Raw genomic sequence first — 20,174 nt, 5'->3', positions numbered from 1 at the left:
GAGGGAGTTTTCTATCAGTCTGATGAGAGAGAAGAAAAAAACCGGCCATTGCCCAAACAGGAAAAGACTGGCAGCAGGGATAACACGCCTTCAGCCGTGTCTGCCAATGTCTGATCACTTCTTTTGCCCGGTGTCAGCTAGACTATCTACCCTCTGGATGGTTTCTGACCGGCTTCCAGACGGGCTGAACTTTGTCCGGGCTTCCTCGTCCATCTGATCCTTCCATTCGTCGAATAACAATGAAGCATCCAATAAGCCCCTCCAGAATACTTTGAGAGGGAACTTGAGCCTCAATGTGCAGGACTCGGTCCTCGTATTCCGGGGTCTCCCTGATTTGTCGCAAACACCGCACGCTCATCATGAACTGAATGAGGGAGCGATAGACATTCGACAAACACTACATTTGTCTGTCATGTCTTGCACAATCATCCACTAACTAACTACTAATGATAACCTATCTACAGTCAATTTGGACTGTCGACGTTCTTAACCGAGGCGATGCCCGATCATAAACCAGTATGATTACGCGCGTCTGCTAGCCTCACAAACAACACAATCACTGCTGGAGTGTTGGGGATTTCCAAATCCTCTTCCTCCTCCAGTCTCTTTTGAAGAACGACTCGACCTTTCTGCGTCAAAGATTGACCTAAGACCGAGTCTAAGGATTAAAGTCCGAACTATAAATCGTATCCAAGGTCACTCTTGTCTCCACAAACAAATCAAAATTAATATACAGATTCTCAATTCACTTCTTACGGACAGTCATCGATATTTTGTGATACCATGCCTAGTTATGCCTGCAATATCCCATTTATCGACAGTGCTCAATAGAACGCTTGATACCCCCGATGCTGCCAGCAACGCTCTGCAGGTCATTTGTGCCTGGCCAGTCTCTGGCCAGTATGGCCCAGGAACAAGGATTTTGTATGTGGCCTTCCTCACCCGATATCTTTGGACTCTATAGTATCCACTGCTTCATGAGCAGCTTTTGTTGATATCTCTCTTCACGGTCTCTGCTATTATAGGTACTATGTTCTTATAGCAACCTGCGTCTTTGGTCGCAGAGCGGAATGGCTCAGGAATGCCTGTCTTGCCGCTGCACTGCTTTTCCCGGCCGTTGCAGCCCTTCATAGTATTGTACTCGCGTCACTGCACATCGATGGTAAGCCCAACCTTTGTGTCTGGTATATCCTACATCCTAACCGATGGCCTATATTGTTTAGCCGCTGTCGATATGGACGTTTTTGGAGCTTTTCAGCTTTGCTCAATCGGCATCTTGACTGCCCCAGTCACCGTTAGACTATCCAAAACGTACTTCAATGAACCCGGCCGGAATATCATCTTTCTGTGGACTGGCCTTATTCTTACAGGTAAGTTTCCCATCCGTGCAGTGCTTGTACGCCTCTGGTAAACTTACCTCACCACAAAGGACTTCTGAGCTTAACAATCGAGTTCTATCGTATCAATTCGCATCCCTGCACGGTCAACGGTCGTCCGATATCTAGGGACTCCAAGGAATTTATCTATGGTACGACTATGTGTGATCTTACTTGCTCCGTCGACGCTGGCCCATTCTCCCCTATGCGACAGGGCTCGGCAAATAACATCTACGTTATCCCTGCACCTGAGAGGCTTACATTTGGCGCTGCGACGCTGCTGGCTGCTGCATGCTGCATTCCAGCCATCCTCTCGCTCGCGTCCATGTGGAATAAGATCCTTGAAATCAACTGGACCAGGCGGTTTGGCAATTCGTACCGGAACAAAAGGCAAGACGAGGTCATTGAGGGCACGAACGGTGCAACGCTCGGGAAAATGAACAAGGTCAATGAAATGATCAGGTCATTCCTCAGTGTCGTGGAGGTCCCCATATTCGGGGCAGCAGTACTCGTCATTATTATCATCGGCGAGCGGAACCTTTTCAGTGATCAAGTCGTATATCAGACTGAGCCAATGAAGAGCATAGGTAGGCTCTTATATCTCATAGAGATAGACCAGTTTCTGACTTGTGGGTAGGTCAATGGGCCCCGATTGTTGGTGCCGGCCTTGCTGTACTTGGGTCGCTCTCGCTCTTCTTGGCAGCAGCAGTGGAAGAGCAGGAAGAGGATGTGGAGGAAAAAGCTAGCAGCACTCATCCCGGTCCTCTACCTAGCGAGCGCATTATGGGTGTTGTTGAAGCGTCTCGTGTCCAGGACCGGCCAAATTCTTCCGGCAGCGACAAAGATTCCTCGATGGAAGTGGGACATACAATGAGTCGAAATAGTAGATGGCCACTGAAGCGCTCTGCAACCGAAGATCAGGGCAGCCGGCGCAAAATTGCGCGAACCCTTTTTGCCGTCAGCAATTGGATGAGCAACGCAGCACATGATCGGTATCAGAACTCCGAGTTCAAGAGCGGGCCAGCACTGCGATTTCCAGAGATACCCGGCGAGGAAAACCGGAACGGCGATTTGAACAAGATAAGGAAGCAGTACAATCGTGGTCAAGACATAGACGACGTCGGCACATCAGGGTCTCCCGATCGGCTTTCGCGGACGCCTAGTTTCACTGGCAGCATTTCCTCTCGGCGAGATTTCGAGGGTAGCCCGCCAATCCCAAGGACTGCCTCCCCAGCGCCGAGCGTTGGTGGGAGATCGCAGACTAGCATGTCGCAGGCGGATCGGAGCTCGTTTGACATACAAAATCCTTCTTCTTCATCCGGAAATGCCACTGGAAGTCGTTCACGAGCCCGGGGTAACACGCTCGAAGTGCCAAAACCAGTTTATGCCAGTGGTGGTCGGATAAGATCATCCACTGCTTCAATTAGGGCAGTTGAAGAGTCATCAATGGGAGACAGCTCGCCTATAATCGTGGTGTCTCCAGATCCTGACCCGCCTTCCCCTGGGTACGCCCCTTCATCAATCCCACGGACACCCCCTTGAGTATGCGAACAGTTGTTGGCATCATGTAATAGTCTGCCAATCACAAACCGAGGGGTTTTAAGGGCACGGTTGGCTACAGGCCAGTCACACGATATGTCCGTCGTGTCCCCGATTTCTTCGAGGATGACTGGTCGGACCTGTTCTGTACCCATAACTACCATGTCATGAGGCAAAGAATGCTCCGAGCAAGGGTGTGTTATCGATACATTCAGTGCCTCGTTCTGCCCACGCGGCTCGACGAAGCAGGCTCCAGATCCCAATCGGGCGACGTTGTCGAGATTCGGGTCTTGTCCTGCAGCACCACTTGTCCTTCTGAATAGTCGAGCCACGGCGTGAATCTCGGCGGCTCACGGTTCAGTCCTTTGCTAAAGCCACGGATTGGTCAGTCCTGTGGCCGGAAGCACTTTTGTGTTCTCGAAGGGGACAGTCTGACATTACATAGAAGGAACGGGGCTTCTGAAACTATTTCATCTGCCTCACAAACAGACTTGATTCACCGGATCCTCTTCATTGCATATTTCAAATCATTGAATCGAGGTGGTGGTTTGTTGGATGGGGGCACATATGAGCCAGGTTTTATCAACGTGGAAGTATTAAAGGAATCAAGTCATATATAGCGTGATGAAGTGATGAACAAACCTGTACAAACACATAGGAGACGTTTAAGACAGCAGATGGGGACTGTCCACAACAGATGACTCAAGTCCAAATTGGCTCAACCCAGTGGTATCTGCTGATAGTCAAATGCAAAGTGTGTAACCCAAGAGTAGCGTATCATCTCTTTCTTGTCTCTCCATTACTTCTTCTGCAACTTGACCTGCAGTCCCTTGTCTCAGAAACGACTCTCTCAGTCCACCTTTCTTTCCCTCCCTTTTGACTATGCTCTACCTACCGACTGCAGTTACTGTCGGCTAGTGCTTTGGAGAGCTCCGATGCTGCATGTAGCCAGGACTTCCAACTTGGTAACCTGGTTCATCCTGCAATCGTGCTCTGATATTCCCCATCTCCCGTATGTGACTACGCCTCTACAGCAGATAGTGTCTTGATTCAAAGCGGCCTCGGGAAGCCTTTCCCTCAACAAGCCATTTCTCCCTATGACGAGCCACTACCGACGATGCATCACAGACCTCAATCTCATCACAAAAAACCAAGTTTATCTCATGATCAGATCATGAGAATACTAGTGTTTTGTGCAGCTACTTGATTGATGGATCATTAAACATTACTACGAGCGAGGGCATCAAGTAGAAAAGTCCAAAAGCTCATTATTATGTACGCAGTAAGCACATCCATATGTTAAAAGTCCATCATAGCAATGCAGGATATCCATCGTTAGTCATCAAGCCGGTCCAGTCCTTCTATATAACCTGGGGGGTATAGCGTGGTTAAAGAGGTGCATGCAAGGTACGCCAAGTTCATCAACCCAAGACAAGAGAAAAGAAAAACAAAGTCATTAAAATGAAAAGTGGTCGAATGGTTCGAAGAACAAGAAAGGTGATTCATCAGCATAGAGCAGTAAGCACCCACTTCCCCTTACTATCACGCTGGATGATGCGTTCACTGATAGCCCAGTTCCGTAGGGCGATATCCTCGGCCTCCTCGAGAGGAGTCTCATCCTTCTCGAAATGCCGTCCAACATGGTCCATACGGTCATTCCAGCTGTGCGGGCCGGAAAAATTGTGCCCACAGAATCCACAGGAACTTTGTTGTGGCGGCTTGCGTTGCTCGTGCCAGCAGCGGGCGCGGACATCCTCGAGACTGGCCTCGAAGGCTTGCCGTTCCTGCTCGGTGGCGGCCTCGGCCCGGCCCGCTAGAACCCAGGGTGCGTGCATGCGGCGCTGGTGTTGGGTGAAGAGGTCCTTGCGGTTGAAGTCGTTCGTTTGGCGGACGGGTCGGTCGTGGTGGTTGCGGGTGGAAGTTGAGGTGTTTTTGTTGTTGGGTTTGTGATTGCCGTTGCAGTTGCTGACGTCGCAGTGGAAGAAGCCGAGTTGGACGTGCTGTGAGGCAATGTGTCGCTTCCATTCGTTCTTGGAGACAAATGTGCTTGTGCAGCCGTAGCGTGAGAAGCTGCAGACGAAAACGCGGCTTGGTGGTGACGGGCCCTTGGTCGCTGACTTGGCAGGGGGTTGTTTCGAGGCTGACGCCGCTTTAGTGCGTGACTTGACCCGAGTCTTCCTCTTGGTGACGCGGTTGGGTGATGACTGTTTTTGAGGGGTGCAGTGAGACTTTCGTCGTCGAAGGGATGGCGGAGGGGTTTTGCGACTCGACATACTATCCAAGCCACAAGGATGAGCTTGAGCTGCCGCGGCTTTTGCTCCCTCAGAGAAGTTGTTTCCCTCGTAAACAAACGACTGAGCTGGCGCAGTTAATGGAAGGGATGGTTCCACCATCGGCTCAGGGTCAGGATAGGTTTGTATCTGAGGCAATGCGACCGAGCTAGTGACGGACATCACTGGCGAGGAATATCCTCCTGCCTTGGCTGAGGAACTTCTCAGATCGTCATAGGCGTAGGGTGGGGATGGGTAGGATTCCATCATGTTGCTCTGCGCAAAGCTCCCATCACAGCTGCTGCCAGGGCTCTCTGCGCCAGAAATTGAGGAGTAGTCGCTGCTCCAAGGTGACGCGAAGCGATTCTGTCCCAGGAGAACAGGATGAAGACCTGTCTCCGTCAACGACAGAGGACCGGAAATGTGCGGGGAAAAAGGTCCGTCGGTCCAGGACGTAAACGTGGGGAAGTAATGAGTCTTAGGAATGTCCTGGAACTGGGACAATTGCAGCTGGAATTGAGCTGCGTTCGGAAAGAAGGCTGGATCGGGGCAAGGGTCAGAGGAAGGGTAAAGCTCGTAATCTTCAAATGATGCACGATTACCGAGCGTGATGGGAGGGATGTCGGCATAAGCGTTTGACTGCATTTTTGAAGGACGTCCAAGGGCCTGTTCGTCCTTGGACCGAGTATGGACATGGGAGACACAAGCACAGACAAGAGACGACTTTGATTCTTTATAGTCTCTCGAACGATAGGGGCATCCATTTTCAGCTCGAGGAAGTTACAACCCAGCAAGATATATGCGTCATGCACTATGCAGGAGTAGTCAATGGGGCGGCGCAGGAGGGCAAGACACAGCACCTCCAGAGCATAAACCGCGCCATCCTCTGATTTGGTGGAGTTGAGCCGCAAGAATAACCCTTCGACATGGTCGTTCGTGTCCCCAAAGCAGCTCGACTCTCATTTGTCACCGCGGGTATGGGTCGATTGGGAAAGGAACCACCCTAGATGACAGGACCAGTCGCAAAGCCCCTGCGGGGCCCAGGGAAGATGGTCATTTGGTGGACAGTAGTTGACCACATGGAGTGTCGAGTTGGGTTGATCCGTTGAAGATGATTAACTTCTCACCCACCCCCTTTTTTTGCTTCTCAATTTCTTTATCGTCAGCATCTTCTGTCTGTAAGACGGTGAGACCCCTGAGTGACCGCCGGAAAGAGTAAGACCCATCGGCCGCAAGAGATGGAAAGATACCGGGATCAGAGATGTAGTGCTCGTGGTTGGAGGACTCAGACACATGGGACTAGGGTCAACATGGTTCATTGGTTCTCGAGGGCTTTTCCAGTCCCACCTGGGGAAGCCCTCCGAGTCAGTGTCGGTCAGGCTCGGACATGGCTCAGCAGCGTCAGCGGCGAGCGCTTTCATCAATAATGACACCAAACCATAATCTAAATTAGTTTGAACGACTGTGTTGTGGATGCCAGATAGACCACTTTAGCGCTCGAAGATCCATATGGAAATTCAAACCATCTTTTTCAGTAGATATCGCATGTCCACCTTCCACTATGCATGCAAGAACGGCTCACAGCCCGCTTCAGTATTTGATGAGGAGAGATTGCAACCGACTTGCAGTCGCCACCGTCAAGCACGTTAGTACCCGCGGGTGATTTGCTTTTTTTTTTTTTGCCCTGTTGTTGCCCAGCGCCCAACGGATTCATGGCGGAGAGAGAGGCAGACCGCAACAAAAAGCAACCACAACCAGTGAGAGAAGACATCAGCCCCAGCGATAGGCGGTGTTGGTCGTCCTGTTGGATACCAGAAAAGGTCCAGGAACTGCATTAGCTCGCTGGGGCCGGGATGACAGCGGGGGCCAAATCCTCTCTCATGACTCGAGGACAGTGCGAGTGCTTGACTGGATCAGGAAAAAACGCAGGACCATCGCAATCATATCTCGGTCAAGTGGCTCACTGTGGTTGCCTTCCGGTCCAGATTCCTCGTTTCCTCTGTGTTTGCTTTTTCTTTTTTCTCCTTCCCGTTTTTCGCAGTTTCTGGGCGCTCATGTCGCCGACACGCTAAGATTCAGCCTACCTGTCAGGGTGCTAACTGCCGTTATCTCCTCGTTTGTGCATCACAGATGAACAGAATGCCATTTACGGAGTACAAGGATCAACATCATCTTTGTGCGGCTGTGCCAAGGGAACAAGTCCTTACCCTGTTGATCTCCCTTAGTCGAATTTGCTGACTCCACACTTTCTTGAGTTTCTGCTCCAAGCCTCAACAACGTCGTTCTACATCACAGTCTAGTGTGGTCTTCAGAATAAAGTCGGAGAGGATTGACATGCTGGCACAGCATGACATCTGAAGCTTCGGGGCTGTGTTCATTCCAAGTTGAAAGCAGGAATTTGTAGCCAAACATTGCTGCGGTGGTGATGGTGGATTGAGCCTGACAAGGCACAAACTGACCTCTTGTCATGTGACTATCTACACTGGACAGGAAGTTCTCTGATGACTCTCTTGCAGTTGACATAATGAATGATGAGATATCACAAGATAGATGCAGTAGGTAGTTCTGACAGCTATGTTCAACTGACAATACTACTCCATACCGACTGTTAGGTCACTATTCAGTTAGGGTTTGTCTCATTGATTGTATACCTCCTCTGTCCCTCCTGTATTCACACACCTAGGAGTAGAGATTCAGACTGGATATTTCCCTGAATAGGAAACCCACCAAGTCATATCCTAAGATCTTCATGGAGAATACAAGACTCGAATTCATGACAGATTGAGGCTTGTCCCAAGGTCATTGATGTGATCATCAAAGTCTGATTTACGCTATCTTGCTGCATGCGAGATTGATATTGTTTCACATTCCAAGGACAATCTAAGTATCGTGATCCAGGTCTCGTGCTGGCAATCTGTGGTGTACCTCTGGCAGTCTACACACACACACACAATGTCTCCAATCAGAATTCGATTCTGTATTCCCTGATATCATCAAAGCATCCAGACAATCTATCTTGCCATTTGTTATTAGTTCAGTCGCTATTTTTGTGGCTTAACAAAGAATTCTCATGGAAGGTATGTTATGCTTGAGGGCTTGCATTTGACGTCCATGAAGGACAAATGAAATGATAAGGTGCAACTTCTCGCGCCGAGATTATTTTATGTGTCTGGTTTTGAAGCCTGTGTGGGTGCTTCAATTTCAGTGTATGCTGCACACAGATTCTCCTATAATTACATCCCTGATTCAGGATAGCGGTCCTGTCTAACCCAAACATGAACTGTTCATTGCCTTGGTGCCAAATCATATATTCATCTATCATATCAGCCGTGTATATAAACTGCAGTATAAAGCCTCTAGCCAAAGACAGTGCTGCAAGTCATGCAAGGTACATATACATCGGAAGAAGCACAGGTAAAGAATGCGAATAAGTCAGGCTCCTCTCCTACTCCTCCTTGATCTTGCGAGACCTTTTCTTGGGCACCCGAACGAGCCAATACAGGAAGACCGCGGCAAAGATGTTGAACACAATGTACACGAACAACAGTCCCACATTGCGCCAGCGGTCCGAGTAGTTGATGTTCAGTTGTGCCAGGAAGGTATCCGTATCCGCCGCTGGACAGACCTGGCAATTCGCCGTGGCCTCCGGGTTAAGTAACCTGCCACGAGACATCTGTATATATGCATCCAGGAAGCTCGAGCAATTCTGACCTTGCGGGGGTGGAACGTGGAGGATCTCGATGTCAGAGCACTCGACGGTGGTCCCAGCTAGACCCACTGACAACACGGAGGACACAAGGTACGTGAATGGTGATACCCGGTACATGAAAATCCAGAAGCCCGGAAGGGCCGTCGGACTCGCTAGCACACTAAGTCAAATGTTAGCAAGAAGTCCAGTCGTAGCTGTCTTCTTCATACTTCGAGGGGATCCACTCACCCATTGAAAATGAGACAAAGCGAGAACAACAGCTGTGCGATATTGCCACCCGTCTCTGGCTGCTCAATGCCTGCAATGATCATCGAACTGAACGTGGATGTAAACATCATGAAGATAAGAATCAACAGGAACATCGTGCCACCACGCTCAGTTACGCTGTCTGTTGGATACGCATTGCGATAGAGGCCGATCGGATAATACCAGCAGAAATATGCTGGCACGGCCATTAGAATGTTCCAGGGCAATTCGACCAGGATGCTCGCGAGCATAAACGCCTTCCACGAGTACGCCTTGGAGGGTCGTTCGCGCACTTCGTATAAGGCTCGCTGAGTCACAAAGTACGGCATCATCTGTTGAACCAAGTTGGGGAAGATGACTAGCAGCATGAAGATAGCGAACATTTGATTCTGCATGCCTTGCAAACTGGTCGGCTCCCGCCAGAACGTGAAGCCGATGAATAGGGGCTGGGGCGCTGATAGTCAGACATCACGGCTTCATCGTGGCTCAGGAAGGAGTGTCACTCACCGGAATGATACACGTTGCAGCCTTTGAATATATGTACGATGGACTTCGCCAGTATTGCTGGAACATGCGCTGAAGACAAACAAGGAACTGCGCCCAGAGAGGCATAGCGAACTCACCATACTCCTTGGTCCGAGTGGGCGGAGGTCGCTGTAGTAAGTCCTCTTTCATCTGTGCTAGCTCTGCACGTACTTGAGCTCGTTCCGGGCTGTTATTCCAGACTTCCGGCCAGTCCCGGTCCGCATGAGAACCGGGAGCTGCACCGATGACTTCCAACATCCACTCGGCAGGGTTAGCGTTCTTGGGACATTTGGGAGAACCCTTATTCTCAAAGTACTTGATGAGGGTCTCCATGTTGGGACCCAACTCGCCAAAGTATACCGTTTTCCCGCCCTTGGCGAGGAAGAGCAGGCGATCAAACTGTTGCATCAGAATGGCCGATGGCTGATGGATGGTGCAGAGAATGGCCTGCCCATGGTCCGCCAATTTCCGCATCAGAGTGCAGATTGACCAGGCTGTTTGGCTATCAAGACCGGAACTAGGCTCGTCAAAGAAAAGAAGCACGCCGGGCTTGGCCGCAATTTCGACTCCAATCGTCAACCGCTTCCTCTGCTCGACATTAAGACCTTCACCGAGAACTCCAACAACAGCCTCCGCGTACTCTTCCATGTTTAGCATCTTGATTACTTCCTCGACATAGGCTAGCTTCTCTTTGTGCGGTATGCTAGCTGGCTGCCGGAGTGTAGCACTGAAGATAAGAGCCTCGCGGACAGTACTGGTTTCCAAGTGCAAGTCCTGCTGTTGAACATAGCCAGTCTTACGTTGAAAGGAGTCATCCCTCATGCGGCCGTCAACTAGCATCTCGCCGGTGATCACACCCATGGTAACACGATTAGCCAGGACGTCCAATAAGGACGTTTTACCAGCCCCAGTCACACCCATCAATGCTGTCAACATTCCTGGTTTGACCCACCCATCGACATGATCCAGGATACGGCGTGTCTCTCCTTTGATTTTGATGTCGTAGCATACGTCTTGCCAGTGGAAGATCGAGGTTTGCTTGACGATTGCAGCGGTGCTGTCATGGCCCGCATTCTCAAGCTGCTGCTTCTCTGAGATCGGAGCTCCTTCCAGATCACCATCGCGCTGGGCCTTCTTGACAAATGCAGGTATCTTCCCTCGAGGGAAAACCAAGATTTCTCCCTTGGAGGGTTTGGCACGGACCAACTCGCTGCAGATGATGTAGGCAGCTAGGAAGAAGAAAAAGAAACCTAATATAATGCCGTAATTCCGCCAGAGATGCGAGCTGTAATACCGATATGAAGTATTGATGAATGCGTCACCGTCAACATAGTCTTGTCCAGCTACGGCGCCCTTCTGAGAGCAAATTTTTGAGCTAAGAGGAACGTTCTCGTAACCTAGGCCAGTGGGCACATATAGAGCGCAAGGGAATTGTCTATCACTGAACTCGTTGATCATGAGAGACTCGAATGCATACTATCTTCTGCTTAGCTGAGCCTAAGATGCTGAAGCAAGGAGACGGAACTTACACCGATCGGATTCAAGTAGTTCAGCCATTTGAACCACGGATGCATATCCCGTACTGGAATCGTGAAGCCTGTGTAGATGACAAGAATCATCATGAAAATAGAGGAGGGCACCATGGCCTGCGCCATCGATCGAGAGATTGCTCCGATCCAGCGAAAGATATTGGACATGGTCAGAGTGGTTGTTACGGAGAACAAGTAGAAGACGAAGAAATGTCCCGGGGTTCGACGGAGGTTGGTCATGAAATAAAGGATTATATTGAACACCACGGAAACCAGAAACTTGGACGGCAAGTCAACAATCATAGAACTGATGGCTTCCGCTGAAGGATGATAGAGTGCGTATTTGTCATGCTTCTCTACAATCGGCCGTTGCTGCCACAACGTCAAAATCTCTAGGGAGCTTGCAAAGGCATTCAGCAGGATTGCGAAGAAAAGGAGTGCACCACGGGAGAAAAAACTGTTTGTCGTTTCGTCCAAGTTGAAGAACACGCTGGAGACGATGAATGCCATGATGCTATTGCCAATGACGGTTGCCAGAGTCATGCTCATGTCACCTTTGAGACGAAGAAAGCCTCGGCGGAGACACAGACGAATTTGCATCGGGTACGAAAGAGTGTAGGGCGAAGGCGCTCTGGTACCTTTGGCCTTTTCCGCTGCGCGAGAGACAGTGAACTCCTCGTATTTGCTGCCACCCAACGGAAACTCATTCTGGAATGCTTCAATGTCGGCCAGGAGCTGTTGCCGCTCCGCGCTTTCCCTCCACCGAGCAGCAAATTCATCAGGTGTTCGCGGGACGAGGGTTTCAAACCCTTTCCGGACCAATCTCTCGGAAGGACTCGTCAGAGATGTCAAGAAGTCACCGGTAGTTTGCCTGTCCGGGCAATCAAACCCCATGTCAATGAAGAAGCGCCTCGCATCACTGGCTTTGCCGAAATATATCTGGCGGCCTTCATAGACCACAATAACCTTGTCAAATATGTCGTAAATGGCCTGACTAGCCTGGTAGATGGCTACTATAGCTGTTGACCCTGTATAATCTGTGGACAAGCGAAGGTTCTTGACAAATTCCAGAGCTGTGGAGCTATCAAGACCTCGGGTGCTGTTATCCCAGCACTGAAGGGGGCTGCCGCAGAGGGTAGTCTCAGCAATACTGACCCGCTTTCGCTCGCCTCCAGAGACGCCTCGAATGTATTCATTTCCTATCCGTGTATTCATCGTGTGGGTTAGGCCCAGCATGGCCATGACGACGTCCCGCATATGCGTTGCATATTGTTCGCGGGAAACACCAGGGAAACGGTTTGCTGGCGCTCGAGCATGGGCGGCAAAAAGCAGGGTCTCGCCTGCAGTGAGCTGTGGAAAATGAATCTCGGTTTCCGCCTGATAGATGACCTCGCCGCGGAAGCGACTGTGCATTTCATCCCACGAGATACCCTGGTATTGAATGTCGGTTCCTTCATCCAGCCATAAACCATGAGTTTCTCCAGCAATCGTCTTGAGGAAGGTTGAGCAACCACTGTGTGCACGAACAGTTAGGGCCAACCGAGACGTTTTTTTCTCCATTTGAGAAAAAGGACCCTGGCTTACCTTCCTGGCCGGCCAAGCACAACAAGCATTTCGCCGCTGCGAACAAACCCCTCAAAATTGCGCAAGATGTCAATGCGAACCTTGTTTCCACATCCGAGAATATTTCGGAGCCATCCGAACCCTTTGAGCCACATGTTGGCTACATCGGCCTGGTAGTCGGCTGCCGTTCCGTAACCATAGGCATTCAGGTTGCGAAATGAGACGCCTGCGGTACGACGGGGGTATCGAACTGGGTCGCGCAACGTAATGTGCAACAAATTTTTCATCCATTTGCGCGAATTAAATTGGTCGGAATTGGGGTCAAGCTCGGGGTCGCTGGAGGGGTTGAGGAAGGTGTTGGTTGGGTCTTCGGTAGCACTCTTTTGGGATATATGCGAGAGGCTGCGCGCCAGAGCAGTAATCTTTTCGTGCCCTTCCTGATCAATGCCGTCATCGGAATCTGCCCCCGCAGTGTCGGAACTGTCTGCCTTCTCTCCCAGTGGCGTCTCCACGATGCGATCTTCTTCAGCATGATTTGTTTGCCGCCGGATGATACTTTCGACTTCCTGTCCCGCACTTGACGAGACAGCCGCCGCCCCGAAAGGAGCTGGAGGGGCCGGTTGCATCGCCATCACCGCAAGATTCACACAAACGTCCCAGATGACTATACTATTTGGTCATGACAGGAAAAAAGAAGACGATGAGGGACTAAAATATGCCGCGTCTCGACCCTCGCGACGAATCAGTAGAGGAAGCTAGTAGAAAGAATCAAGCGCGATGGCTGAATAGGGGAGTGAAAGGAAGGAGCGAACGATAAACAAGCCATCCTTGGGAGATAATCAGGTAAACAGGTGGCATCCATGGATGTCACTACCCAGGAAACACAACCACAACCCAAGCACGGAGAGCGGATAGAAAGATATCCGAGCCCGGGAAGCATAAACAGAAGAGAATCCGATGAGAAGAATAGTCAGGAATAGGATCAAAGCGAGGCCGAATACGCGACTCTGGCTATGGTCGGACCCTCCAGCTAAGGTATCATCAGCATCATAGCATGACTCCATGACAGTCAGCCCACCAGTCAGTGCCACTCAGTGCCACTCAGAAGTCAACAAGAGGGACATCGAACCATCTTGGCAAGTCAGCAAATTTATCATGGGTCATGTGGGTTCCGTCAACTTCGGTGCCCGGATCTAAAGTAGTGGGGTCCCGTCCACGATTTCTGGGGTAATTAGTTACTAGTACCTAGTATCAACATGGAACTTGGAATTGGGATCCGGTGTACAAACAGCCAATGGGTGCAGCATAATAACTGCTCAGCAGTACAGAGTTATAGGAGCTTAACCATCAGAAGCGGAAGCATATCTAAATCCCTCTCTCTACTTCACATGTGAACCCATGAGCAATGGCCTCCCACAGAACATGAACATCGGATATTTAATCACATTAGGACTAAGGATAGCGCTAGCCCTCAAAACAGCAATTGCTGCTCCGGGCTGCAGTCCATGGCGAAGTTTCCGTGACTGCTGATTGGCTTCGTATTGTGTGCGTATTCGCAAATTCACCCGAGCAGGGCTACTACATACTAACCCCTTTAGGTAATAGTCTTGTTTCGGGCAGCTACCTATGGTCCTACTACTAGCAAAAACTTGAGGGCAGTCTGATCTGAGGTTGAAGAGAACAACATAGAGTCCTGCAGTGCTGCCAGTATATTGGACAAGCAGAGTCGATCTCACCTCCTTCGTCCAGCAATGATGCCTTGTTCGATCGGTCCTCTATGCTTGCTGATATGACGAGTGACACAATCTGGACTGATCTCTTGTATTAGCTGTGTCCAGTCGTTCTCAGCTTGTTCTGCATACACTCAAATCAAGTAACGATGCATTGTAGCGATTTTATGTACTTTTTGGTACAGAAAGCGCGCTGTGAGTATCTATCCTGTCAATTTTTGCACATCTTTTGCGCCTCTCCTGAGAAAGGCAGCCTTTTCCTTTTATAGACTCCGATGAGGATCAACATTAAGCGATCTTGGCAGCATGGCTTAATAGTGGAGCTCGATTTCGTGCTTATCGATGTTAATGGGCTCAAAACCATCAATGCTTTGTCTTCAAAGGCATGAATTTCTCTTTGAGCTTGACGACATCGAGACGACGTTGTTGTTTTCAATTCGGACACGAATGCTTTGGAAACGAATACTGTCGAACTCCTGCCCACACGCTGCATATATTTTCTGGATCACAGCAGCTACCTAAACCCGTCATGTCATCTCCTGCATGTTCTGCTGCAGACAGTGCAACGGTGATAGATCAATTTGATGATGTTGAATCAACCTTGTCAGCCCCATGCGAGGACCGGACGCTGCTGGACTCGACGGACGAAACTTGGGTACCACCCAAAGGCTTTCTTTGGGTTCAGATCGGTAAGCACAACAGCGAGAAACCACTGAAGCTGGAACTCACGGTCATTATCAGCTATCATGTCGAATGTCTTCCTCTCCGGATTCGATGGCACCATCACGGCATCAGCGTACGCAGTGATTAGCTCGGAATTCAACGCCGCCAACACTGCGTCGTGGCTCACAACCTCTTATCTCATCACTAGCACCGCCTTTCAACCTCTGTACGGTCGCTTTTCGAATATATTTGGTAGGAGAGTGTCCTTTTTCACCGCCACCATCACATTCGTCATTGGTTGTTTGGGTTGTGGTGTTGCGAGGGATATTGTCTTGCTGAATATGATGAGGGCTTTGACGGGAATTGGCGGTGGAGGTCTAATGACTATGGGTAAGTCGCATCATCTTGAGCTGGAGGACAGCACTCACACTGTCCAGCTACAATCGTCAACTCCGATCTCATCCCGTTCCGACGTTGGGATATGTACCAGGCTCTGCAAAATGGCATGCATGGCTTCGGCTCAATCTGTGGTGTGTCTTTTGGTGGCTCGATTGTCGATACGATTGGATGGAGATGGTGCTTTTTAGTGCAGGTTCTGGTAGGGCTATTTGCATTGATTACAGGCCATCTTGTTCTGCATCTTCCGCGGTATAGCCAAACTTTTGGACAAGGGCAGAGTTTTCGGGTGATACTGAGACATGTCGATCTATCGGGAGCTCTGCTGCTTATTCTTGGCCTTTTAAGCTAACTTCTTGGCCTGAGTCTGGGCGGAAATGAGCTTCCATGGTTGAGCATTTGGGTCATACTCTCACTGGTGGCCAGCTTGATCCTTTTGGGCCTGTTCATGGTCGTTGAAGCGAAGACACTGGTAATTCCTCTGATCCCGTCAAGGATGCTCCGGGGGATCATGCCTGTGTCCACTTGAATTGCTAATGTCTGTGTTGGAATGGCTGCGTATGCAGTGAGTGGACCCCTGCTACTGGCTTGGCTTGGCTGGAGCTAACTAGAGGCAGTTTCTCTTCACTCTCCCTCTCCTATTTCAGGTGATCCTGCTAGACATGCCTACCACAGCCGGGGCAAGATTAGCCATTCCCTCTTTGGCCACTCCGATTGGCGGTCTGATCTCTGGCGTCGTCATGTCCCGCTGGGGCAGATTGGCATACCTTGTGCGTGCAGGGTGCTTACTGATGTGCATTGGAAATCTGCTCGTGATGTCTATCCAATTCCACGATGCTGGGTGGAAATACCTCACCTACGTGATTCCAGCCAGTCTTGGCCAGGGGATTGTCTACCCCGGAATCTTGTTTACGTTTCTCGCTGCATTTGACCACACCGGTAAGTTGAGGGCTCTACCTCATTGGAGGTTCCGGGCTCTTAATTAATTTCGATTAGATCACGCGGTGTCTGCATCCACTGTCTACCTGATTCGGTCTCTAGGGACTGTCTGGGGCGTTGCCATTACTTCAACCATTATTCAAAATACCTTACGCTCAGGCCTTTCGAAGGCCTTGAGTGGAATACCAGACAAACAGAAAGTAACACCCCTCAAATGGAGCATCAGTGAGACATGAAGCATTGGCTGACCCTGGAATGATATTGTGATAGATTATCGAGCAAGTTCGACACTCCGTTTCCGCCATACGCGACCTACCCCCTGACATTCAGATGGCTGCACGGCTGGTTTACTACAGAGGTATCAGATTATCTTTTCTTGCATCTGCCAGCTTCGCCTTTATCGCGACCCTTGCTGCTTTGTTTTCCAAGGGCAAGGGGTTGCAACGGGGGAGCTCCGCATGATCCTTGGAGCGTCCTCCGGGGTAAAACCACCAATACTTTATACCGGGCTATCATATCTTACATAGACGATGCAGGGGAAAAGGTAGGTTCTGCCTTCTGCAGTACGTCGTTGACTAGCTGAGGCTTCGTTGGATTGGGAAACAAGGTTCAAGATCCATTCGGATGTGAAGAGAGGATAAATACGCTTGTAGCCATGTATGAGGCTAGTCGCCAAGAATAGGTATGGAGTACACTTGTTCACAAGCTCGAGTGCAAGTCCATTTACGCATCACAAAGGTGATATCAGAACGGCGGAAAGGTCCAATTCCGCTCTGCGGAGCAATCCCGAAGGCGTGGTAACCCCGCATCCACGTTGCTTCGGAGATGATGCCTCAATTGACGTATTCCACTGAAGGAAAGATGAGCCTTTATAGGTCTGTACTCTGTACTCTGTACTCTGTAGATCTATAGGCAATGGATAGGTATTGGTCCGTTGTCCACATAACTCGCCTTACCCAGATAAGGATGGGTCTTGCGGTGGCAAAGTTGAAAGAACGTCCATGTGGTATCTACATCCCAAGTATTCATTCAACAGCTGGGCGACTGACATATCGATTGATTCAAGATCAAGATAATGCACCCGCTCTCCACATTTTATCAGACGGCGTATCCCTTTCCTCCGGAAAATTAGCTGGCTCTCTTGAATCTCTTGAATAGCCACGACGGGTCAATTGGGATGGAAACTCGGAACCAAACCGTAGCCCTGAAGCTAAGTTTGGGCGAGCAAATCCACGGCTGGCTTGACCATTGATGCCGACCCCATGGACCAACCCTGAATTTGCGGGGAAATTGGCTTTTGTCCAGACCTGCAGCTGTCGTTGAGCCAGTAGTTGCCGTCCGAATTCGCCATCCCTTATGCTCCCCCGCAAAATCGTTGATGATCCTTTTTCAGGCGACAGGCTGAATTCCGCTTCGTTCCGTCCGATCCACTCTTTTCTGCGTTTGTTGAGATAGTAACTGGAGTTTCTGCCATGCAGGCAAAGCTTGTTGGAGAGCGCGTTGATAACAGGCTCGGAATTCGATAGGGCGTTCCGACATCGTTCTGCTGGCTATCTGACCTGGTCAAATGGTATCAGCCATTGCATAATGGGATGTTGGTAAGGGTTAGATCATCTTTATCACTCTAACTCACATCAGTGGATGCGCCTATCCTGTCAGGTTATGGATCTCAATGATGTGGCGGCGATAGGGTTGAGGGGTTGTTTGAGGAGGCGTGACTCGTAGTCCATATAGAAGTCACTGGCCTCCTCGTCCCTTGGGCTTCCACCACGCTTCATCGTACATCTTCCAATCCATTATGGAGACAGAAACCAAAAGGACAGCCTCGTATTCCAAACCACACGACAATGGACCCCCCGAGATCGAACTGGCCACCGGCCAGGTCGTCATGGGCCTGCCGGACATGCCCATGAAGCGCAAGTTCAGCATCCTCAGCATCATCGCCGTGGGTTACAACATCTCCAACAGCTGGGTCGCCATCGCCGCCAGCTTTGCTATTGCCGTCCAGTCTGGAGGCGCTGTGTCCTTGCTCTACGGCATCGTCGCCGTCACTGTTGCCATGCTGTGCACGGGTGTCACGCTCGCGGAGCTGGCCAGCGTCTATCCCACCGCTGGCGGACAGTACCATTTCACCTCTATTCTGGCTTCTGAGCGATGGAGCCGCAGTCTGTCGTACTTTAGTGGTCTCGCGGCCGTGTTCTCGTGGATCACGCTCGCGGCGTCGATTGCGGTGGCGGCAACGCAGGCGCTCATGGCGGTTGTGATCCGTTGGCAGCCTGAGTATGTGCCTCACGCGTGGCATTATTTTCTGGTGTATCAGCTTTTCAACGTCATCATGGTTGTCTACAACATCTTTCTCACCAACAAAACCCTCTGGGTTTACAATGCGGGCTGTATGTCCCCCCTCCCTCCCGTCTACGAAGTAAATTGCATGCTGACATCCTCATCCAACAGTCCTCCTCTCCCTCGGAACGTTCCTCGCCATCACCATCACCTGTCCCTCCCGCTCCCACACCGAGGTCGACTCCTGGGCCATCTGGACGCAGTTCGCCAACGGCTCCGGCGGCTGGCCCAACGGCATCTCCTTCCTGACCGGCCTCTCCACGCCGCAGTTCATGCTCTCCGGTCTCGACGCCACCCTCCACCTGGCCGAAGAGTGTCTCGAGCCGGAACGTATCGTCCCCAAGGCAGTGCTGGTAACCGTCGTGGTCGGCTTCCTCACCGCGTTCCCCTTTTCCATCGCGGTCATCTACAGCTACCGCGACGTGGAGTCATCCCTGTCCTCGCCAACAGGGTGCGTCTCTACCTTTTGCGCCCCCAACAATCACAATCACAGCCACTGACGTAAAACATGTCCAGATTCCCCATCTACTTCATCTGGGAAAAAGCCACCCGCTCCCCAACAGCCGCAACAATCTTCATGGCCGCCCTCGTCGTCGTCTCCTGCGTCGCCTTCACCGCAGTCCACCAGACCGCATCCCGCCTCACCTGGTCCTTCGCCCGCGACGATGCCCTCTTCTTCTCGCGCCGGCTCGCATCCGTCCATCCCTCCCTCAACGTACCCGTCTACGCCCTCCTCCTGAACGGTCTCCTCGTCCTGCTCGTCGGAATCGTATACGTGTGCTCGACCACAGGTACGTGTCCGCAGTTGCAACTAGCTCCAGCTCCAACCCTCTTCCTCTGGAGATAGAAACTAACGAGCGCAGCCTTCAACGCCTTCATAGGCACCACCGTCGTCGTGGCGCAGATCTCCTTCGCTGTCCCCGCGGCCTTGCTCATCTACCGCCGTCGCTCGCCCGAGTATCTCCCGCCGTCGAGGCCGTTCAGGGTCCCGCGTGTGGTGGGGTACGTATGTAATGCGATGACGATTGTGTGGGCGGTGGTGATTACGGTTTTCTTTACGTTTCCGACGACGTTCCCGGTTACCGGGGGGAATATGAGTATGTCATTTAACCCTTTTTCGTCTCGTTTGTTGTTTGTTTTTGATTTGGGCGAGGGTTGGGGCTAACTGGTGTAGATTATGCGTCTGTTGTGTTGGTTGTGATGTTGCTTCTGGGGGTGGTGAATTGGTTCGTGTACGCGAAGAGGCATTACCATGGGCCGAGGTTGGAGATGTAATTGCAGATGGATAATTCCCTAATTTTGCTTGAGTGGGTGTGTTATAGTCATACCGCTATCTACATAATGGT

The 20,174-nt window shown here is 50.8% G+C and overlaps 5 protein-coding genes across 5 annotated transcripts; 3 read left to right on the top strand and 2 right to left on the bottom strand.

Moving 5' to 3' along the window:
* Positions 1 to 848: 848 nt before the first annotated feature.
* CDV56_109209 (uncharacterized protein) lies at positions 849 to 2,918 on the top strand (the record flags this gene model as incomplete). The annotated part of the gene is made up of 5 exons (XM_026762828.1): positions 849 to 924; positions 1,043 to 1,162; positions 1,224 to 1,370; positions 1,430 to 1,963; positions 2,014 to 2,918. The coding sequence occupies 5 exons, from the start codon at positions 849 to 851 to the stop codon at positions 2,916 to 2,918; spliced, it is 1,782 nt and encodes a 593-aa protein (XP_026617294.1).
* Positions 2,919 to 4,420: 1,502 nt separating this feature from the next.
* CDV56_109173 (putative C2H2 finger domain protein) lies at positions 4,421 to 5,830 on the bottom strand (the record flags this gene model as incomplete). The annotated part of the gene is made up of 1 exon (XM_026762792.1): positions 4,421 to 5,830. One exon carries the CDS (start codon positions 5,828 to 5,830, stop codon positions 4,421 to 4,423), a length of 1,410 nt encoding a protein of 469 aa, XP_026617293.1.
* Positions 5,831 to 8,630: 2,800 nt separating this feature from the next.
* CDV56_109098 (pleiotropic drug resistance family ABC transporter) lies at positions 8,631 to 13,389 on the bottom strand (the record flags this gene model as incomplete). The annotated part of the gene is made up of 5 exons (XM_026762717.1): positions 8,631 to 9,054; positions 9,123 to 9,586; positions 9,648 to 11,141; positions 11,195 to 12,707; positions 12,779 to 13,389. 5 exons carry the CDS (start codon positions 13,387 to 13,389, stop codon positions 8,631 to 8,633), a joined length of 4,506 nt encoding a protein of 1,501 aa, XP_026617292.1.
* Positions 13,390 to 15,016: 1,627 nt separating this feature from the next.
* On the top strand, positions 15,017 to 16,721 carry CDV56_109059 (MDR family MFS transporter; the record flags this gene model as incomplete). The annotated part of the gene is made up of 5 exons (XM_026762678.1): positions 15,017 to 15,176; positions 15,229 to 15,540; positions 15,588 to 15,748; positions 16,164 to 16,485; positions 16,543 to 16,721. The coding sequence occupies 5 exons, from the start codon at positions 15,017 to 15,019 to the stop codon at positions 16,719 to 16,721; spliced, it is 1,134 nt and encodes a 377-aa protein (XP_026617291.1).
* Positions 16,722 to 18,283: 1,562 nt separating this feature from the next.
* On the top strand, positions 18,284 to 20,103 carry CDV56_109010 (putative choline transport protein; the record flags this gene model as incomplete). Its single annotated transcript, XM_026762629.1, has 5 exons — positions 18,284 to 18,878; positions 18,940 to 19,279; positions 19,345 to 19,619; positions 19,692 to 19,925; positions 20,003 to 20,103. The coding sequence occupies 5 exons, from the start codon at positions 18,284 to 18,286 to the stop codon at positions 20,101 to 20,103; spliced, it is 1,545 nt and encodes a 514-aa protein (XP_026617290.1).
* Between the last annotated feature and the right edge of the window lie 71 nt (positions 20,104 to 20,174).

The sequence above is a fragment of the Aspergillus thermomutatus genome (assembly GCF_002237265.1).
Source record: "Aspergillus thermomutatus strain HMR AF 39 chromosome Unknown NODE_26, whole genome shotgun sequence".
NCBI lineage: Eukaryota > Fungi > Ascomycota > Eurotiomycetes > Eurotiales > Aspergillaceae > Aspergillus > Aspergillus thermomutatus.
The sequence above is the reverse complement of the archived record's forward strand: the minus strand, read 5'-3'. Positions and strand labels throughout refer to the sequence as shown.